Source organism: Triturus cristatus, chromosome 4_1 (assembly GCF_964204655.1).
Source record: "Triturus cristatus chromosome 4_1, aTriCri1.1, whole genome shotgun sequence".
NCBI classification, from domain to species: domain Eukaryota; kingdom Metazoa; phylum Chordata; class Amphibia; order Caudata; family Salamandridae; genus Triturus; species Triturus cristatus.
The window spans coordinates 41,671,704-41,689,389 of NC_140585.1; the positions used below are offsets into that span (position 1 = coordinate 41,671,704).

Consider the following 17,686-nt stretch of genomic DNA (forward strand, 5'->3'; position numbering starts at 1 on the left):
CTGCTGCACTCCTAGCAGCCCCCAAGACTAGTTTTGTATCATTGGTGGTGCCCCAGCCATCTTGGGGGCATGGAAAATCAAATTTCTTCACCCACATGCGGTCTTAAGGGGTGGATTTCCTTTCATGCTCATTTGGGCATGTGGGGCAATCCCCTGCCCTGCCCTTAGGCTATATTTGGCAAAAACTACCTCGTGCTGCAAAATATTTTTTTCCCTTTATTTCTTTTCTTTTTTTTTAATATGACATTTGTGATTCTTTTTACATTTTCTTCAGTGGGTGCTCAGCCCCAGTTGGGCACCTGAGACTGAACTCGGGGGGAGCGAGGGAGGCACAAACACCCACAGCCCATGCTGACCTCTCACGCTTGGCTCATACTCCTAGAAGCCAGCCTCCTGTCTCTTTGTTTCCAGCCTGCTCAAGGGGAAGACAACAGATGTGCTGGCTCTCCTGCTCAGATGGGTGAGAGGGCGAACCCTCACTTCATGGGCCACCTCAGACATGCCCTGGGGCTCCCCGAGCTTCGATATCAGTACTCCTGGGACCCAGACTCTCCTGGGAGTATCTTGAAAAGTAGAGTGTGGTGGTGCTTGTATCTTTTACAATTGTGGCATCTGTCCCAGAGCACGAGGTTGCCCACTTAGGACAAATAAATTAAATAAGGGGATGCCATGCATGTCCCACTGAGCAATTGTTCTCTTGTGCTGATGCCCAGGCCTCTCTGGGGTAACTGGAGCAAGTGGAGAGAGGAAAGCTCACACACCCCACTTTGTGAGGATCGGATGGTCCCAAGGGTGCTTTGCAGGCCTGCCAAAAGCTCTCCGCTGGGACAGATTCCCATTTGGAAATTGACTTGGTGTCCTCCGGGGAAGAGGCAGTGGTCCTGCTCCCCAGTGTCTTCCCAAATGGTATTTTTTTTTTTTTTTTTTTTGAAAACCTTTATTTCAAAATTCAGGATACAGCTATTCAGCCGACAGCCCGGAGGTTCGGCAGCATTGAGAGTTAGATACAGTGATGTGTCCCCAATACAGTTCAAAGGGTAATGCAAAGGTCCAATTTTAAGTAAACACAGAAAAAACTCACAACAAACCCCAGCAAGGCAAGGACATTGAAAGCCCATGGCGAAAGCCCCCAGGGGAGGCCGGACCCCACTCATCTACTAGTTACAAGACTGTGTACGGAGGAAGAAGGGGGACAGCAGAGGCCCAAAACGGTTCCTAAAACCAAACTGTGCTGGAAAGTAGGTCAGGGGGAAAGCTGTTCCTCGGGAGGTTCCAGATCCGGGGCAAGACATATTCCCCCCCTGTATTGATTCCACCGCCCCCAGATGGCATGCCACTTCCGGGGGCGACCTCTAGAGCAGTAGACCGTCTTCTCCCTAAACATGCTCCAGTCCATGTTCTCCTTCCACGCGGTCAGTGTAGGGGGTCCCGAGGAGCCCCACAATCGCGCGATATCCCTTTTAGCGACCATGTTACCCAGAGTCACCCATTGGGTCTGCGCCTCATCGAGGTCAGTGGGCCCCCAGACGTTCAGGAGGCAACACCGCGCCTCCGGCTGTACCGCAGTGCCCGTCACCTCCCCCATAACTGCATGGACTCTCCTCCAGAACTCCACAATGACACCACATTCCCAAATGATGTGCAGGAAAGTACCCACCATACCACATCCCCTTCTGCACAGGCCGTCCTCCGAGAATCCCATGTGGACCAGCCTTGGCCCCGTCACATACACCCGGTGCAGTATTTTAAGCTGCACCAGCCTCAGACGCGACGGGATCGCAACCTCCTTAGGAGAAGAAACCGCTGACTGCCAGTCCTCATTATCCAACTCAAGGCCATCCCTAGTCCACTGTTCTCTCAGCCCCAAAAGCATGTCTGCCCGGACGTTAATCAACTTCTTATATATGAGCGAGATCGTGCTCTCGGGCATATGACCATCAAGGACTCGGTCCTCAAGGGGAGAGGACTCCGGCACCTTCTCACCCTCCACGAGGACTGATCGGAGGGCGTGACGCAGCTGGATATACCTGAAATACTCTGAGGGCCCTAGCTCATACTCAGTCTGCAACTCCTCGAAGGACTTCACCCTCCCCTTATGCAGCACATCTCCCACCTTGGATATACCTATCAGGTCCCACTTATCAAAGCCCTTCGTATGCCAGAGTCTTCCCAATCTTTCCGATTCAAACAATGGGGTAGCGAGGGTGAGCCTATCCTTCCAGCCCAACGAGTCAGTCGCCATCTTCCATACACGCACCGCCACACCTCTGGGCCCCGTGAGGGACGAGTCTAAGGACCGCGAATACAACGCCCTGTAGTAGTTGCCGCCACGCAGCAGCCACCTATCCATGGCATACCCAGGGCTGAGGGCAGGGCCATAAAACCCATGGTTGATCGCGCTCAGCTGCGTGGCCCAATAGTACCGTCGGATGTCTGGGAGCGCAATGCCCCCATCGTACCATGGGAGCGTCAACTTTGAAATAGCTATTCGCGGCCGCCCATCCCACAGCAACGTCCGTCGGAGGCCTTCGACCTCCCGAAAGTATTTGGCCGGTACCCAGTCCAAGGTGTTCTGGAGGGCGTAGAGGAAGCGGGGAAGAGACATCATTTTGAACAGGGCTGCACGCCCAACAAGGGAGAGCGGCAGCCTCCGCCAACCTTCAACATCTCGCCTCAAGCGTGCCAAGGGGGGGAGCAGATTCCTCTCATAGCGCACAGCAGGATCCATGGATATAAAAATCCCCAAATACACGAAACCCTGCTGGGCAACCTGTATCGAACATGTTCTAGGGATCGGTGGGACCTCGCCACTAAGAACGTACAAGTACGATTTGCCCCAATTAATCACAAGCCCCGAGTTCCTACCGAACGATGCGAGTACGTCACAGACCACTATAAGTGACTTCTTAGGTGAGGCAAGATACAGCAGGATATCATCGGCATAAAGCGAAATACGGTCCTCGTGATCAGGCGACCACCGAAGGCCCCGTATATCCGGGTGCCAACGTATCCACGCAGCCAACGGTTCAAGGGCGAGGGCGAACAACAGAGGCGACAGGGGGCAACCCTGCCGAGTACCCCTACCAAGCTGAAACGGAGTAGATGCCCGACCATTCACCACAACATTCGCTAGTGGCCCCTCGTACAGCAACCGAACCCAACTCACAAAACCGCGACCGAAACCAAACTTGGCCAGCACGGCCCATAAGTATGCCCACTCCACCGTGTCAAAGGCCATCGTGGCATCAAGAGATGCCACAATAGCCGGTTCACGCAGCGTGCCCGCCCTGGCGATGACGCCATGAAGACGCCTAAGGTTTAATGCTGTGTTTCGGTGCGGGATGAAGCCAGATTGATCCGGGTGGACCAAATCGCCAAGTACCCTAATCAAACGGGTAGCCAGGAGTTTGGCCAGAATTTTCGGCTCAGCGTTGAGGAGTGAAATTGGCCGATAGGAGGCGCACCTATCTCGGGGTTTACCCTCTTTATGTATGACCACGATCGACGCCAGCCGCTGATCCAACGGAAGGATCCCATCCCCCCGCGCCTCCAAAAACATGGCGCGCGGGTGAGGGGCGACCCTATCCGGGAACAGTTTGTACAGGTCGATCGGCAGTCCATTCGGTCCAGAGGCCTTACCCGAGTTTAAAGCGCGAATCGCCCCCGCTACCTCGTCAACCGTTATGTCACCATCCAAATCGTCCCTATCTATGTCAGAGAGGCAGGGCAACTCGATATCACGGAGGAGATCAGACGAGTCCTCGGGCGGCCTGTCCGACACCGAGGAATAAACCCTATGAAAATACTCCGCGAAACACTTCACAATCCCCTCAGGTTCCACAATCGCCTCTCCCCACTCTCCCGTCAACTCTGGCACCACTCTATTGACCCGTTCTTTCCTGTCCAACCACGCCAGGAGTTTCCCTGCCTTATCACCAACGTCATACAGGCGGCCCTGTTGTTCCCTACTGAGGGTCTTAGCGGCGTTCGTCACCAGGTCCCTATACTCCGCCTGCTTCAAGCAAAGCTCATGCAGTGAGGACTCTGTAACCTCCTCCTCCATATCCCCCTCAAGGGCCGCGATCTCCTCCTCCACTTGCCACACCTCGCCATCCCTCCGATTCTTGGCAGCCACCACCAGGGAGAGGGCTTCCCCCCGAAGCACGGTCTTAAAAGCTTCCCACAGCGACACCGCCGAGTCCACGGTTCCCAGATTGTCCTTAAAGTAATTATCTACCTTCTTTACCAGGGCGCTGCGCATCTTGGGGTCTCGGAAATACCATGGGTTGATGGGGGCCACCCTCCCTCCTCCCTCCCGACCTAGATCCAGCCGGATCCACACTGGCGAATGGTCAGAGATACCGCGTGCCATGTGCCTCGCCTCGGATATCAACGAGGCATGTGCGGCCAGAGTGAGCAGGTAATCAATCCTGGAGAGGCTACCATGCGCCCCGGAGTGAAACGTGTATTGACTCTGTGTTGGGTGCCGGAGCCTCCAGCAGTCTATCAGACCAAACGTATCCAGGAAGTCTGGAAGCCATTTCTGAGCCCCCCCTGTGTCCCTGGGCGGGTATCTATCCAACAGTCCGGAGCCCACAGCGTTGAAATCCCCTCCCACTACCAGCATTCCCCCCGGGAGAGTCAGCAAAGCCCTGCCCAGTTCAGCAAATGTGGAGGCCTGCAGGGCCGGCGGGACATAAACCGAAACCAAAACCAAAGTCCTTCCTTCCCACCGCCCCGCCACCGCCACAAACCTCCCCTATCGTCAACAATGGTGGAGTCCACCTCAAAAGGCAACGATGCTCTAACGAGGATGCCCACACCCCTGGACCCAGAAGAGAATCCCGAGTGTGCAATGAATTTATACCCCTTCCTATTCAGGGCATAGCACGTATTACCTATGAGATGCGTTTCCTGCAGCAGGACAACATCTGGCATTGAGCGTTTCAAAAATTGCAAAACAATCCCCCTCTTGATGCGATCCCCCAAACCATTAACATTCCAGCTTATAACACTTAAGCCTCTACCCCCCATCCTCAAACGGAAAGAGGCCCACCCCACACCCGAGGAGCCACCATGGAACAGCCCTGAGGATAATCATCATGCCTTGCAGAAATAAACCCCCCAACAACAAACTCAAAATCCCCAAAACTCCCCCCACCCTGCACCCCTGCTGCAGCTTACAAAGCCCCCCCAACTTGCAGTGTGCCTGTCGCCCTACAAAAACAAAAAATCTACAAAAAGTACCCTAAGGGAGGAAAAGAGCACCCCTCGTCCTCCCGCGACCCTCCACAGTTACTGCACTCTGTTCAAATCTTCAAGTATGGTCAACTCAAGTCAGGCCGGCTCTGAGATATCAGCCCTGTCCATCCCGGCCACTGTCTCCATGCTCGGCTGTGTCGTCCCCCGTCCGTCGCCGGGGCAAAGCGTCCAGCCATTCGTCGGCCATAACAGGAGAATCAAAAAAGAATGTCCGATCTTCATGCACCACCCGTAGTCTGGCAGGGAAAAGCATGGCATACTTCAGATCCAGGTCCCGAAGTCTCCGCTTCACCCCTAGGAAGCTCTGTCTCTGTCTCTGCACCTGCTGGGTGAAGTCCGGATAAAAATTCACCGACGCATTCTGGAAGGGGACTGGGCCCGTCACCCTCGAAGCTTGCAGGATAGTGTCCCGATCTCGAAAATGAAAGAGCCGGGCGACAATCGGCCGCGGCGGGGCACCCGCCTTGGGCCGCCCGCCCGGCACCCTATGGGCCCTTTCCACCGCAAAAAACTTTCCAAGGCCCTTAGGCTTCAGATGATTGAGGACCAAATCCTCCACCAACAGGTCCGCCGAAGCCTCATCCGAGGACTCCGGAACCCCGATGACGCGCAAGTTGTTGCGCCTGGCCTGGCTCTCGAAGTCCTCCAGCCGGCGGGCGGCGAGGTCACTCTCGGCCCTCAGCTTCCGAACCTCGGTCTGCAGATCCGCAACATCATCAGTGAGGCCCGTGGTCTTGTGGTCCAGGTTCTTAACGCGTTCGTTCGTCTTGCCCAGGTCCGAGCGGATCAGATTGACATCTACCAGGATGGCATCCACCTTATGCGCCAGGGCCTCGAACTGTCTCCCCATCGAGGTCTGCATCCCGTCGAGCGCGCCCATGACATCCTGTAGGGAGAGCTCCGGTGTCCCAGGCGAGTCCTCCTTCTGGGCATCCGGCGCCTGGCTCGATCCACTCGGCGATGCTTTCAGGAGGGCGTAGCGGTCCATACTGTTGACTTGGGAATACGTTCCCCGCCTGGTGGACTTAGTCTTCAGCCGATCCCCTTCTGCTTTGCCCGACATAATGGACTCCAGGCAGTCCAATGCAGTTAAGACTGTTCCCTCTCAGAGAGAGGAATAAGGAGTGAGCAGGTCTGCCTTGTGCTGCCAGAGTAGCCCGCCGAGCGTCCTTGGGGTAATAAAGCCACCCAGAGCTCTACAGTGTCCGGGCAGACAAAGGGAACGAAATCGAAAGTGAAAGAGCGAGGACCTCCGTCCGACAGTTCACACCTCGCCAGGCCGTTGTTGATCAACTAGGAGTCGGGCATCCTGCCAACTCTAGCCCCTGGCATCCCCGGGAGTTAGGCCGCAATCTTCCGCCGATCGTAAGTCCGGTTCCCGATGGGCAATCTGACCGCGGGTAGCATCAATCGCCTCCCTGACAACTCAGCAACACGGTGCCATGCATACCATCAGGATTAGAGACAGGATAGTCGACGGAGGGCGCGAGGGTCTCGGGAGCTCTAAGCTCACGCGGCCATCTTGGTCAAGCGCTAGGCTCCTCCTCCCCAAATGGTATTTGATTTAAGTAGTTCCTGTCCCTTTAAAGGAAACAGCTCGGAGATGGAGATGTGCTGTCCCTGGAGGCTTCTATCTCTGCACTCACAGCCAATCACAGGGGGTCTCACATTATGACCTGAATGATTAATATTCATGAGGCTCTGTGTTTTGCGATGCCCTTTGAATGTACAATTCAGGGTGAAACCTTTTAGCACATAGGTCACATCACAAGTCGCATCCCTGTTCGGACAATAGTTGGTGTGCCAAATTCAACATGCCTGGTTTGCGGAAGGGAATAATACATTTGGCTCATAACGAAAAAAAATGCAGGGTAAATGGAAGAAGGAAAATAGGATGTCAGTGATTTTCAACTCCAGAGAAACAAAAATGTGTAGAATCTATTTATTTTAAAGACAGAAGGGCTTATTTTTAAAAAAGCTGTCCCCGTGTTTGCAAAAATGGGAGTGAATAATGATGTCGGTAGCGCAGCAGCAGAAATGCTTCTGAGGCTCCGCGACTTGGGTGGTTGCGCATGCGCACACTGGGGATGCACGTGAACCACTAGCGCTGGGAACAACACTGTCTAGAACCGTTCTTCCTTTAGCTTAGGGTCACTGGGCACATGCACTCCCACCTTACTGTGGATCTCTGGATTTACTGTTCTTAACTCCACATCTATGTACCTTGAATATATATATATCACCAGGGTACGCATATGTGGAGTTAGGTATAGAAAATGTATAGAACTTACTTGTCCATATTTTGTCCCTCCATATTAGGGTCATGATATTGTGAGTCGTCAATATTTCGTGTTTGATATTCCCAGCCTACACCATGTGTACTCTTGGCGATACCAAACAAATAGTGCCATGGGAACATGGGCTGCATGAGGTGTTACCTGCCCTCTGTTAGCCCTATGGAAGTGCAGGCTTACCGGCTTAACATTTAGCCCCATGAAAAATGTGGCGTCCCATGAAACTCTAATTAATTTTCCCAGAGGGAGTTTGTGTTAGGAAAGTAACGATACCTGTCAGAGACACAGGTATTTAAGTGGGATCCATTCATTCTTCCTCTCAAGAGATCGCCCACGATGAATCTGACTACGGGCCTGATTTCGATTTTGGAAGACGGGTTACTCCGTCACAACGGTCATATATATCCCACATGCCAAAATATAAATCCCATAGGATATAATGGAGTTTAGAATTCGGCGGACGGGCTATCCGTCACCACTGTGAAATCTAAATCACGTCCATAATGTTTTTAAGCCTTTATTCGAAGCTGGTCTAGTCCAGAGTTTATAGCAATGATCAGAAGTTTACTGCAGAACCGTGGGACTGTGAATGAACATGGAGTAAAGAACATAAAGCCAGACAATATATTACATTAATTGAGTTCTCTTCCTATTAAGTCCTGCTCAGTGTTAATTAGCACTGATAGATCCACCACCTGATGGGGGCGCTATAGGTCTTGTGTATCTGATTTTGGAAGGCAGGCAGCCTGGAGTCTGCAAAGTCAGGCAGTTCATGAGAATCCACCATGTTGTCTGTCAGCAACCTTGATGGAGAATCATGCTGATTGTAAGTCGAAGAGGCTCTCCTCACCTTGATAGAGCTGAAGACACTGTTTTTATAGTGATTCTAGAGGGCATTGTAATAAATTGCCCCTGTGATTAGTGATGGAAGGTGAAAAAACTCATGGGAATTATCATACAATATTGCACATACAATTCTACTAATGCTATAGTAAGACACTAGATGTTACATGAATATATAAACTGAAAGCAATCAAGACACACACAGCACATTGCGATCAACAGCTGTAAATAAGAAACAACCTATGGGGGTTAGGGCAATAAAGTAATAATGGGAAAGTGAGCAAGATAGTGGACGGATCACAAAATGCAAACCCATGGCTCACCCTACCTGTGGGTTCTGGGGCTGTTGTCGGCCTGTAAGTTGCTGGCGAAAGAGTGCTCAGATCAGAATCTGCAATGATATTAACATCAGATGCAATTATTAGAAATTAGATCTCCTGCCAATATCCAAATATCCATCCTTTCATCAGGTGAAAAATGACTTTTCTCTCACAAACACACAAATACACACACACACAATGTGTACCCAAGGCCTGTAAGTTAAATGTCACTAGTGGCCTGCAGCGCCCACTGCTGTGACACAGCCAACTTGACTGCAGGCCTAACATTTGTAAGCCTGGCTGTTGCAGTTTAAAGCTGCAAATTCGACCTCTCAAAATAACCTCTTAAGACAGGTCAAAACCTTCCTTATCAATATTAATAAGTCACCCCTAAGTACATTGTCTTGCCCATAAAGCAAGGTGCATGGTATTTAAAAGTAGGATATGTAAAAGAGTAATGTTTCACATGTCCTTACAGTAGAAAACTTCCAATAGCTATTTTTACTGTTGCAAGACTGCCTGTTTCATAGGAAATCACTGGGTTACATTATTACATTTAAAAAGCTAATTTTGGTTATGGAACAGGCAGAAATATAATTCAAAAACCCTTATTAATGGTTAGCTCAAATCCAATGTATTGATAAATGGTATTTTTACAAAGTAAATGTTGTGACTTTGGTGGTTCACCCTGACAAAGGGTTGTAGTTATTATTTAACACCCTTCTCAACTAATATTGACATTTCTTACAATGGCCCTGTGCTTGAAAGCATGGTGTTCTGATCTTCTGCCCTTGGTTGACGCCACAGAGAGGGACTAGCAAGTAAAACCCCATGACGGAGAGGTACTTCACAAGAGATGGGGTGGTTTCTGGTTAGTACATCTCATCACAGTCAAAAACTTGCACATAACTGCTAGAAACCTGTGTCATACATCAGTTGTTGCTAGCCATTTTCAATCTATCTGTGAAAAACCTTGTTGTAAAGTGATTACTCTATTAAGAACCGCCTGTTTCTAAGGTCAGCGTTGACTTTTCAATGATTACGTGCACTGTAAGTTGTGCACTGATATGCGGACAAAGTGCCCATCCTGTATTAGTAAATAAGGGCCTGTGCATGGTGGGTGTTTAGTTGAATATCGCTAAAGCTGCATGACCAGCCTCGCTCATGAATATTCAGGAGCCAGAGGCCTGTGCATTCCTGTATATTAATTTGCTGCCCTTCTCCATGTGGATCAGGGACCGCAGCCCGCTAGAGATAGCAGCTTGCCTCCATCTTATGAGAAAGGATCAAACAGCTTCTTACAAGTCCCCCCTTCAGTATCAAGAACGTTATGATGGTTACTCCATTGTATTATAAACATCATAACAGAACCCACCACATGCTGTAGTTCCTCAGGTCAAGCACTCACCGCCACAGGCCAGGAAGATGTCTTCTTCGTGAGTGCAGTTGTAGACTCCCTCGTCAGATGGAACGCAGTCCTGGAGGTGGGATTCACTTCCCTGGCAGATGAACGGACCACCCCAGATCTTCATGCTAGGATCCAATTCCCTCAAGGCTTGCGGTTGGTAGAGTAGACCCTGGACAGGACCGCAGTGCAGCTGCCTACAGACAACCTCGGCTTGACTCCGGGTCCAAGAACGTTCGCAGACCGAACTCCAGCTCCCGTTCAGGAGGAGCTCCAGCCAGCCGGCACATCTGGAGCCTTTGCTGGACAGACGCACATCTGGAAGGTGGAAGTGAGGGTTAGCCCAGTCTCAACCAAGATGCAATTCTCACTGAGTCTATGTTTATTTGTTCGTATAGCACACACTCCATGACCTCATTGCTTATTGGCAGTTTTGAGAGGGGCAGCAAAGGTGGATGTATTTAAGGAGGTGGTAAAGTTGCACTGCACACTTCTGTTGTTATTAGACCCATTAAAGCATTGGATTCCTAAGAAACAGGCACACGAGGTTTCATTGGCCATGTCATTCAGGAGGGAACCTTTCTCAAGGACTGACCTGTTGCAGGCATAGTTTTACCACATTTGGCGGCACCAGCATTTTAGAGGTAGGCGACCAGGGTACACAGTGTGTCAAAAAACAGGATTTGCAAGGAGTGGCATGTTATGGGCATCACTTAAGACTGATTTAAGAAATCATGGTGCCTTCGTCTCAGAGGACAGAAGAAATGGCTGAGACTAGGGCACCTAAGGTAAGGTAGGGTTCAGTGTTGCTCTATATACACGTCAGAAAAGTTATTTGAAATCACTTTAGCAACGAGTTGTAGTATGTGGGAATAGTGTGGTTTAATGTTTGTTTAACACTACAAGAGAAGTACCTACGAAATTCACAGAAGCTCATTCTGTGTGCAGGGGGTGTTCTTAATTTTTGAGGATTAATAGAGATCTTTTGCATTTTTTGTTAGTAATCTACACTGGTAGCAGTGCCTTTGTTTTGAAGAAGACTGTTCTTCATTTTTCCACTTTCCTATTCTTTAGAAAGTTCTAAGGGTTTTTTTCTTAATCGGAGTCAAGATGGTGGCCATGAATACGGTCGCGGGAGCTACCCCGCGTATAGTAGTGGATTGCTGTGTACATGCTACTATTGTTTAACATAGTTCCGCCAGGATTTTTCTTTTGCCCCATGGAATGTGGGTTTCTTGGATACGTACCAAGTCTGGTTGAAGCACCCCGCAGTTCCCCCCCCATCCCCTCCCCCCTCATGCCCCATTCACTGTGCTGCTATTCCAACCCTGTTAACCCTGCAAGCCACTATGTCAAATACGGAGCGAAGCAGGCGGGATATAGGTTGGAAAAACCTTACTGGCATGCTGTGGAGTACCTGTCCTGTGGTGGCGGTTTCCCGGGTAACTCTCTGGCGGTTGCTGGAGTCTGTGAGGCAGACTTCCAGGTGCACGGCACGCACGTTAGTCTCCACGGGCTATGGAGGCTGCCGACGGAAGGCGACGGAAACTTTGGAGCCGGGTCGACGGTGCGCGGCGCTACAATGCCCCCGAAAGCTGGACGCGGCAGAGCGCGGGATACCATGGATGGTGCTGATACTGCGGGGGCGCGAGACGCTGAGAAAAAGAAGTCCGAACTGAACTCGTGTGGAGGGCGCCGGTAAGAAGTCCGTACCTTGCACTGTTTTTAACGGGGAAACCGAGGAAACAGCTCCTCTCTGTACCAACAAGCCCTGGTAGTGGGCAGAGCAGCGGCACTGGTCAGAAGGGGGAGACTCTCCCTTTAGATACTCTAGCTAATAAGGGGGGCTCAGCCTGCGATATTCCCCGGGGTGTGTCAAAAGATGGAGGGATTGAATTGGGGGAGGATGGAGCAAAAAGTGGTGAACTGGTCCCTGAGAACGGTGATTTGGTGATTAAGGAAAATAGCACAGCAGACCAGAATATCACTAAAGAAAGGGACTCCGGGGATTACCCCTTCTTTTCAATGTCTGATCCCTCAGACGAAAGGGTGCGAAAGGGGGGCTCCCCTGGTATCAGGTGTAAGGGGTCCAGCAATACAGAAATGGACGATGCAACAGAGTGGGAGACCGACTCACCTGGTACACCAGAGAGCAGCCCTAAAACTGTGCGCAAGAGGGGTGGCTCGGGTGCAGGTTTTCTTATGGCCGAGAGCACAGACTCTCCTCAGTGGGATTATTCTTTCAGAGGTGAATCTGGGACTAACGGAGTGATCAATGGGACACAATCAAATCAAGATGTTGTGGAGAAACCCGAAGACATCTTTCTCGCTGTTATTTACCAGAGTACAATGGCCCATAGGGAGGAGACCCGCACTGAGAGCCAGCGTACACAGGGGGCTTGTCTCAAACTCCAGAACTCGGTACGGAGAATAACTAAATCATTTTTCGAGTTTGTGGACAGGTTTAACGAGGCCGAGACACGTATCTCAAACCTGGAGGATGAACTAGCTGGCAGAAAGCAACACCGGAAGCCTTGCTTACTGCAAAGGATGATACCCTCTGGAAGATCGCTGACCTAGAAAATCGCCTTCGGTGTAATAACCTTTGCATGTTAGATATCCCTGAGTGGGCCGAGGTGCAAGATGCACGGAAGTTTATTATTGAGCTCTTTTCCGATGCTTTTCCAGGGCTAACCCAGTGAGACTGGAATCGGGAGATCCAGAGGGCGCACAGATTCCCATTTACACAGCGCAACAGACCAGGCCAGAACACTGTTAGACCAAGGGCTATTTTAATATCAATTAATAACTTTCTGGCACGAGAAGCAGTCTATGATCTGGCGCTACCGGACCGTAAGAAAAGTGGGAAAGGGATAGAGTTCTTTGTGCGTCCGGATTATTGTCCTCTGACTGTGGAGAAAAGATGGCAATTACGCCAGCTTATTACCCCGTTTCAAGATAAGGGCGCACAAGCTTATCTACTGAATCCAGCTAAGCTTAAGATCATTTACAAGGAACATGTGCAAAAAGAGTACTTGCAGTCTTTGTAAAAAAAAAAAAAGAGAAGGGTAGGGAAGGGAAGAAAAAAGAAAAAGAAAAACAAAAAATGGGAAGGACTGTTCATTATCGGCTATACACATAGATCAATTGTATCGGGGTTAGTTGGGTTTGGGTTTGTTGTCAGATGTAATGTTGATTGTTCCCTTCTCTCTTTAAATGTGGATTGTTTTTTTTGTTTTTCTTTGGAATAAGAGGTGTGAGGGGAAGTGTTTAACTATGCACGGTATCTTGTGGGGCAGGGGATCCAGGGGGCAGAAGCTTGTTCCATCTCAGAGACCTTGAGTCTCCAAGTCTCTTGTCTGGGGAAGGGTGGGGGTGGGTCTGGGCTTTGGCTGAAGCCTTGTGCGGGGAAGATGTGGGGTTGGGGGAGGGGGGTTGGTGGGTAAAGGGGGGGGAGGCACTCTGTAAAATAATCCATGATAGCACATTAAACAAAATATGAAACTCAAGGTTCACGGTCCTTGAGTACAAAGAAACGTGAAAGATAGATGGGGGATCGGAACACATATGTTGGTATTTGGATATGCACTTTGAATGTATGTGGGCTGAATAATTATAATAGGAGGCAACGGGTCGCGACCGAATTACGGGTGCTTCAACCAGACTTGGTACGTATCCAAGAAACCCACATTCCATGGGGCAAAAGAAAAATCCTGGCGGAACTATGTTAAACAATAGTAGCATGTACACAGCAATCCACTACTATACGCGGGGTAGCGATTTTGGCTTAGACCCACATACAAGGGACAGGAAGAGTACTGGCAGATAACCAAGGGAGGTGGGCTATTGCTGAATGTATGATTGGCAGTATTAAGTGCACAGTCTGCTCTTTATATGGTTCAAATTTCGATGAGGCACCCGTTATAGATAGGGTTGAATGTGGAACTAGCAGTATGGCCAACCCCGTTAATTTTGTGTGGTGACTTACATATACACCTTGAGCCAAAGGGCTTGTAGGATGATATTAAACGTTATAAAGGCAGGAAGCCTAAAGTATTTAAAGTGCCCCAGTCTTTATTAGCGGATCATGGTCTGGTGGATGCGTGGGCAGCTTTATGGGGGTCTGATCCTGGTTATACATTTTATTCACATCCACACCAGAAATTAGTGAGACTGGACTATTTTTTTTTATCAAGGCTCTTACTTTTGGACGTTGATATTCAGGTGCATCCGCAGTTCACCTCAGATCATGGCCCTCTTGTATTGAATTTACACATGCTCAAGGCTGGAACTAAGCCTCGATCATTCACATTTGATAGGAAACTATTCCTGGATGAAGGGTATGTAGCACACATGAAGGAGTGGATTAGGCAATTTTTGGCCATAAAGCGCAATTCCACAGGGACTGGTTTTGTTTGGGATGCATTAAAAGCTGGTTTGAGAGGGGAGACTCTTAGCTTTGGGCTATATAAGATACAACTGGCACTTCAGGAACTATATGGCAAACTTATAATAGCTGAAGAAAATCTCATGCGGGGGATCCAAGCAAGGGGGGAGATTGCTTTTTTACAGACAGAGGTAGCTCGCTGTAAGGCCAAAATAAATCTACATTGGAGCAAAGAAATAGCCAGGAAATACTCTATTAGCAAGAAACAAAGTTATGAGTATGGGGAGGCAACCGGACGTTGTTTGGCACAAAGGCTCTGATCAAGAGAGGCGGCCCACAGAATTGGATCAGTGGTGGACTCCTTGGGTAACACTGTAGAAACTGAGATTGGGATTTTAAATGTCTTTCATGACTTTTACGAGGCACTTTATACTGGAGAGAGTCTTGATATGCAGGCTGGTGAAACACTACTGCAGAGTCTCAACTGTAGAAAATTGAACTTACAAGATGCAGGAATGCTAGAGGTACCCATAACTATTGAAGAGATGGAAGTGGTCATTAATAGCTTAGCCACTGGCAAAGCAGCAGGGCCCGACAAACTCCAGCTGGAAGTGTATAAAATCTTTTTTGGAGAGCTTATGGCTGATATGCTTGTCACTTTTCAGCAGGCACAAATAGGCACAGCACCTCTGACTTGGGATGAGGCAAGCATAATTGTTTATAAAAAGAAAGACAAACCACCTGAACAGCCGGGCTCCTATCGCCCTATATCGTTATTAAATTCTGATGGCAAAATTTATGCAAAAATCCTAGCGACCCAATTGGCCGATGCGCTAACCCCATTGGTGTCGAATCGAGAGCATGGGTTTATACCTAAGCGGAGGACAATTAATCACATCAATAGGGTGGTAACCGTACTAGACATAGCTAATACCACGGGGAGCAAATTCAGCTAGATTTTATTAGACGCTGAAAAAGTGTTCGGGTCGCTTGGGAATTGTTATGGGCAGTATTACGACGATTAGGTTTTAAACAAGGTTTTATTTCAGCTATCTAGGTTTTATATCGGTGACCGACAGCTAAAATCTGCATAATGGGCCTTGAATCAGATCTTGTATATATTACACGGGGCACAAGGCAGGAATGCCCGTGCTCCCCCTTGTTGTTTTCATTATATTTTGACCCCTTTTTAATGATGTTAGAGCGCAATGCAGGGATAGAATCAGTAATTTGGAGACAAGAGCACTGGCGGGGTTTCGCATATGCGGACGATGTGGCAGTGACCACTCCAAATCCTATAATGGCTATGCCTAAGATAGAACAGCTGGTGCTTGAGTTTGGGGCAGCCTCAGGATACAAACTCAATGTGTCAAAGACACAAATTTTGTGTTTAAATCAAGTTGGCTATAATGATCATCGGATTCTGAGTGAGGTATCATACCTGGGTGTCACATTAAGGACATGCCTAAAGACACTGGTGGAGATCAACTGGGGCAATATTTTAAATTCCGTACTGAAATAATTAGATCGTTGTGAATGTCTGCATCTCTCACTTTTGGGGCGATGCAACGTTCTTAAAATGTTAGTATTGCCCAAGGTTTTATATTATTTTAGATCTGTTCCGTTGGGAATTTCGCATGTCCAATTGTCAGCACTTCAGTCAATTTGTGCCAGGTTTTTATGGGCGCAGGGGAAGCCTCGCAGAGCTATGCGCCTTACGGTCCTCCCCGCGAGAAAGGCGGTTGGGCAGTACCGGATTTTACCTTATATTATTATGTGTGTATACTGCAACATATGAACATATTATTAACCGGGGTAGAGCCACTTAGCATTGCTGAGTCTCCCTCTATATATCAAATGCTATTGGGCAGCGATGCTAAAAACCTGGTCTTACCCTGGCGCAATGAGGAGAAATGTTTACTTTCTCCTAGTTTTTGCTGCTTACATGTATGCTGCGTTGTGCAGCATGCATAGAAACAGCAAAATGCCATTGATTGTATATGTGCAAGATGGTGTCCCTTCCTGCACATAAACAATCATTAAAAAAATGACGTTTTGCAACGTCTTTGTGTGCTGCTTTAAGCAGCGCGCATAGAAGTTACAAAACACCATTTAAAGCTTGTTAATCTGCACATAAACAATCTTCCCCTCAACACAGAACCCTTGCACTATGGTACAAGGGTGCCTGCGTTGGCGCTAGACAGCTAAATTTAGCGCCAGCGCAGGGGGAAACACAGGCCTGCCCCATATTGTTGTAAATACGGTGCAGCCTTTGCGTTTCAGATGTTGGGGAGCACGGCGTTAAGCCAATGGGGCTAACGCCGCACTCTTCCACTTCTATTGTTTATATGCCCCTAGGTTTCTTTGGTGAAACCTTTTTATGTGTATTTTATGAAGCTGGTGCCACACCTAAATCAAATTGTTAAATGTCCAGCTCTACTGATGCCTAAACACCTTCCAAACTTCGCTTGGAGGGGCCATGGGAAAAGGGCACAGAATTGTAAATTTAATGAAACAATAGTCAGAACAGATCATAGCATGTAGGAAAAGTGCACTGCCATCTCAAATTTTAGGACAGAAAAATATTTGGGAAGTGGTCTAATATGGATACGTCTCCTCACTAGTAGAGTTAGAAAGTTGATAACATCGTAAAAGTATCATAAGTTTATTATGTGCATGGGGTGCTCGAGAAAGGGTGTCTGTGCTCCAGGAAGAAGCACTTATGACGTCAAGGGCCACCAGCCTTACCAGCAGAGCTACTTTATAGTAGGCAAGTGTTTCTTGTTGGAATTAAGATATTCAATCTCCTCTGTAGGTCATGTAATTCTTACACATGTCATGTCCAATTTGTGTTCTTGTGTACAGTTGTGTAGGCCAAAGGTGCTAGGAGTGTTGTAAATCTAGGTGTTTAGTTGTATTTTTAAGAGTCACGCGATACTCCGAAGAATGTGGCCATGAACCCTTGTGTGAGCATAAAGTCATATGTGTAGTCATTTACACTCAAGGCAAATAACTGTGAACTCCGTGAAACTTCACTCATGCAATTTAACATTTGTGCATTCCTACTCATGAAGCAAGGTGAGTGACCACAGTCTCGACAGCGCAACCATACATCATCATAATAACCGCAATCGCGTGGTCTTAGGGTCTGTATCACACTCTTAGGAAAGGGGTC

General features: G+C 48.8%; 1 protein-coding gene across 3 annotated transcripts in view; it reads right to left on the bottom strand.

Annotated features, from left to right (window-relative positions):
• Window positions 1–17,686, bottom strand: part of CD5 (CD5 molecule) — a 139,410-nt gene that overhangs the window by 73,638 nt on the left and 48,086 nt on the right. For all 3 annotated transcript variants that reach the window (XM_085651454.1, XM_085651456.1, XM_085651455.1), the window contains 2 exons: window positions 10,128–10,442; window positions 8,728–8,790 (listed from right to left, as the gene is read on the bottom strand). In XM_085651454.1, coding sequence (XP_085507580.1) covers window positions 8,728–8,790; window positions 10,128–10,442 — 378 coding nt within the window. The remainder of the gene's footprint in view (window positions 1–8,727; window positions 8,791–10,127; window positions 10,443–17,686) is intronic.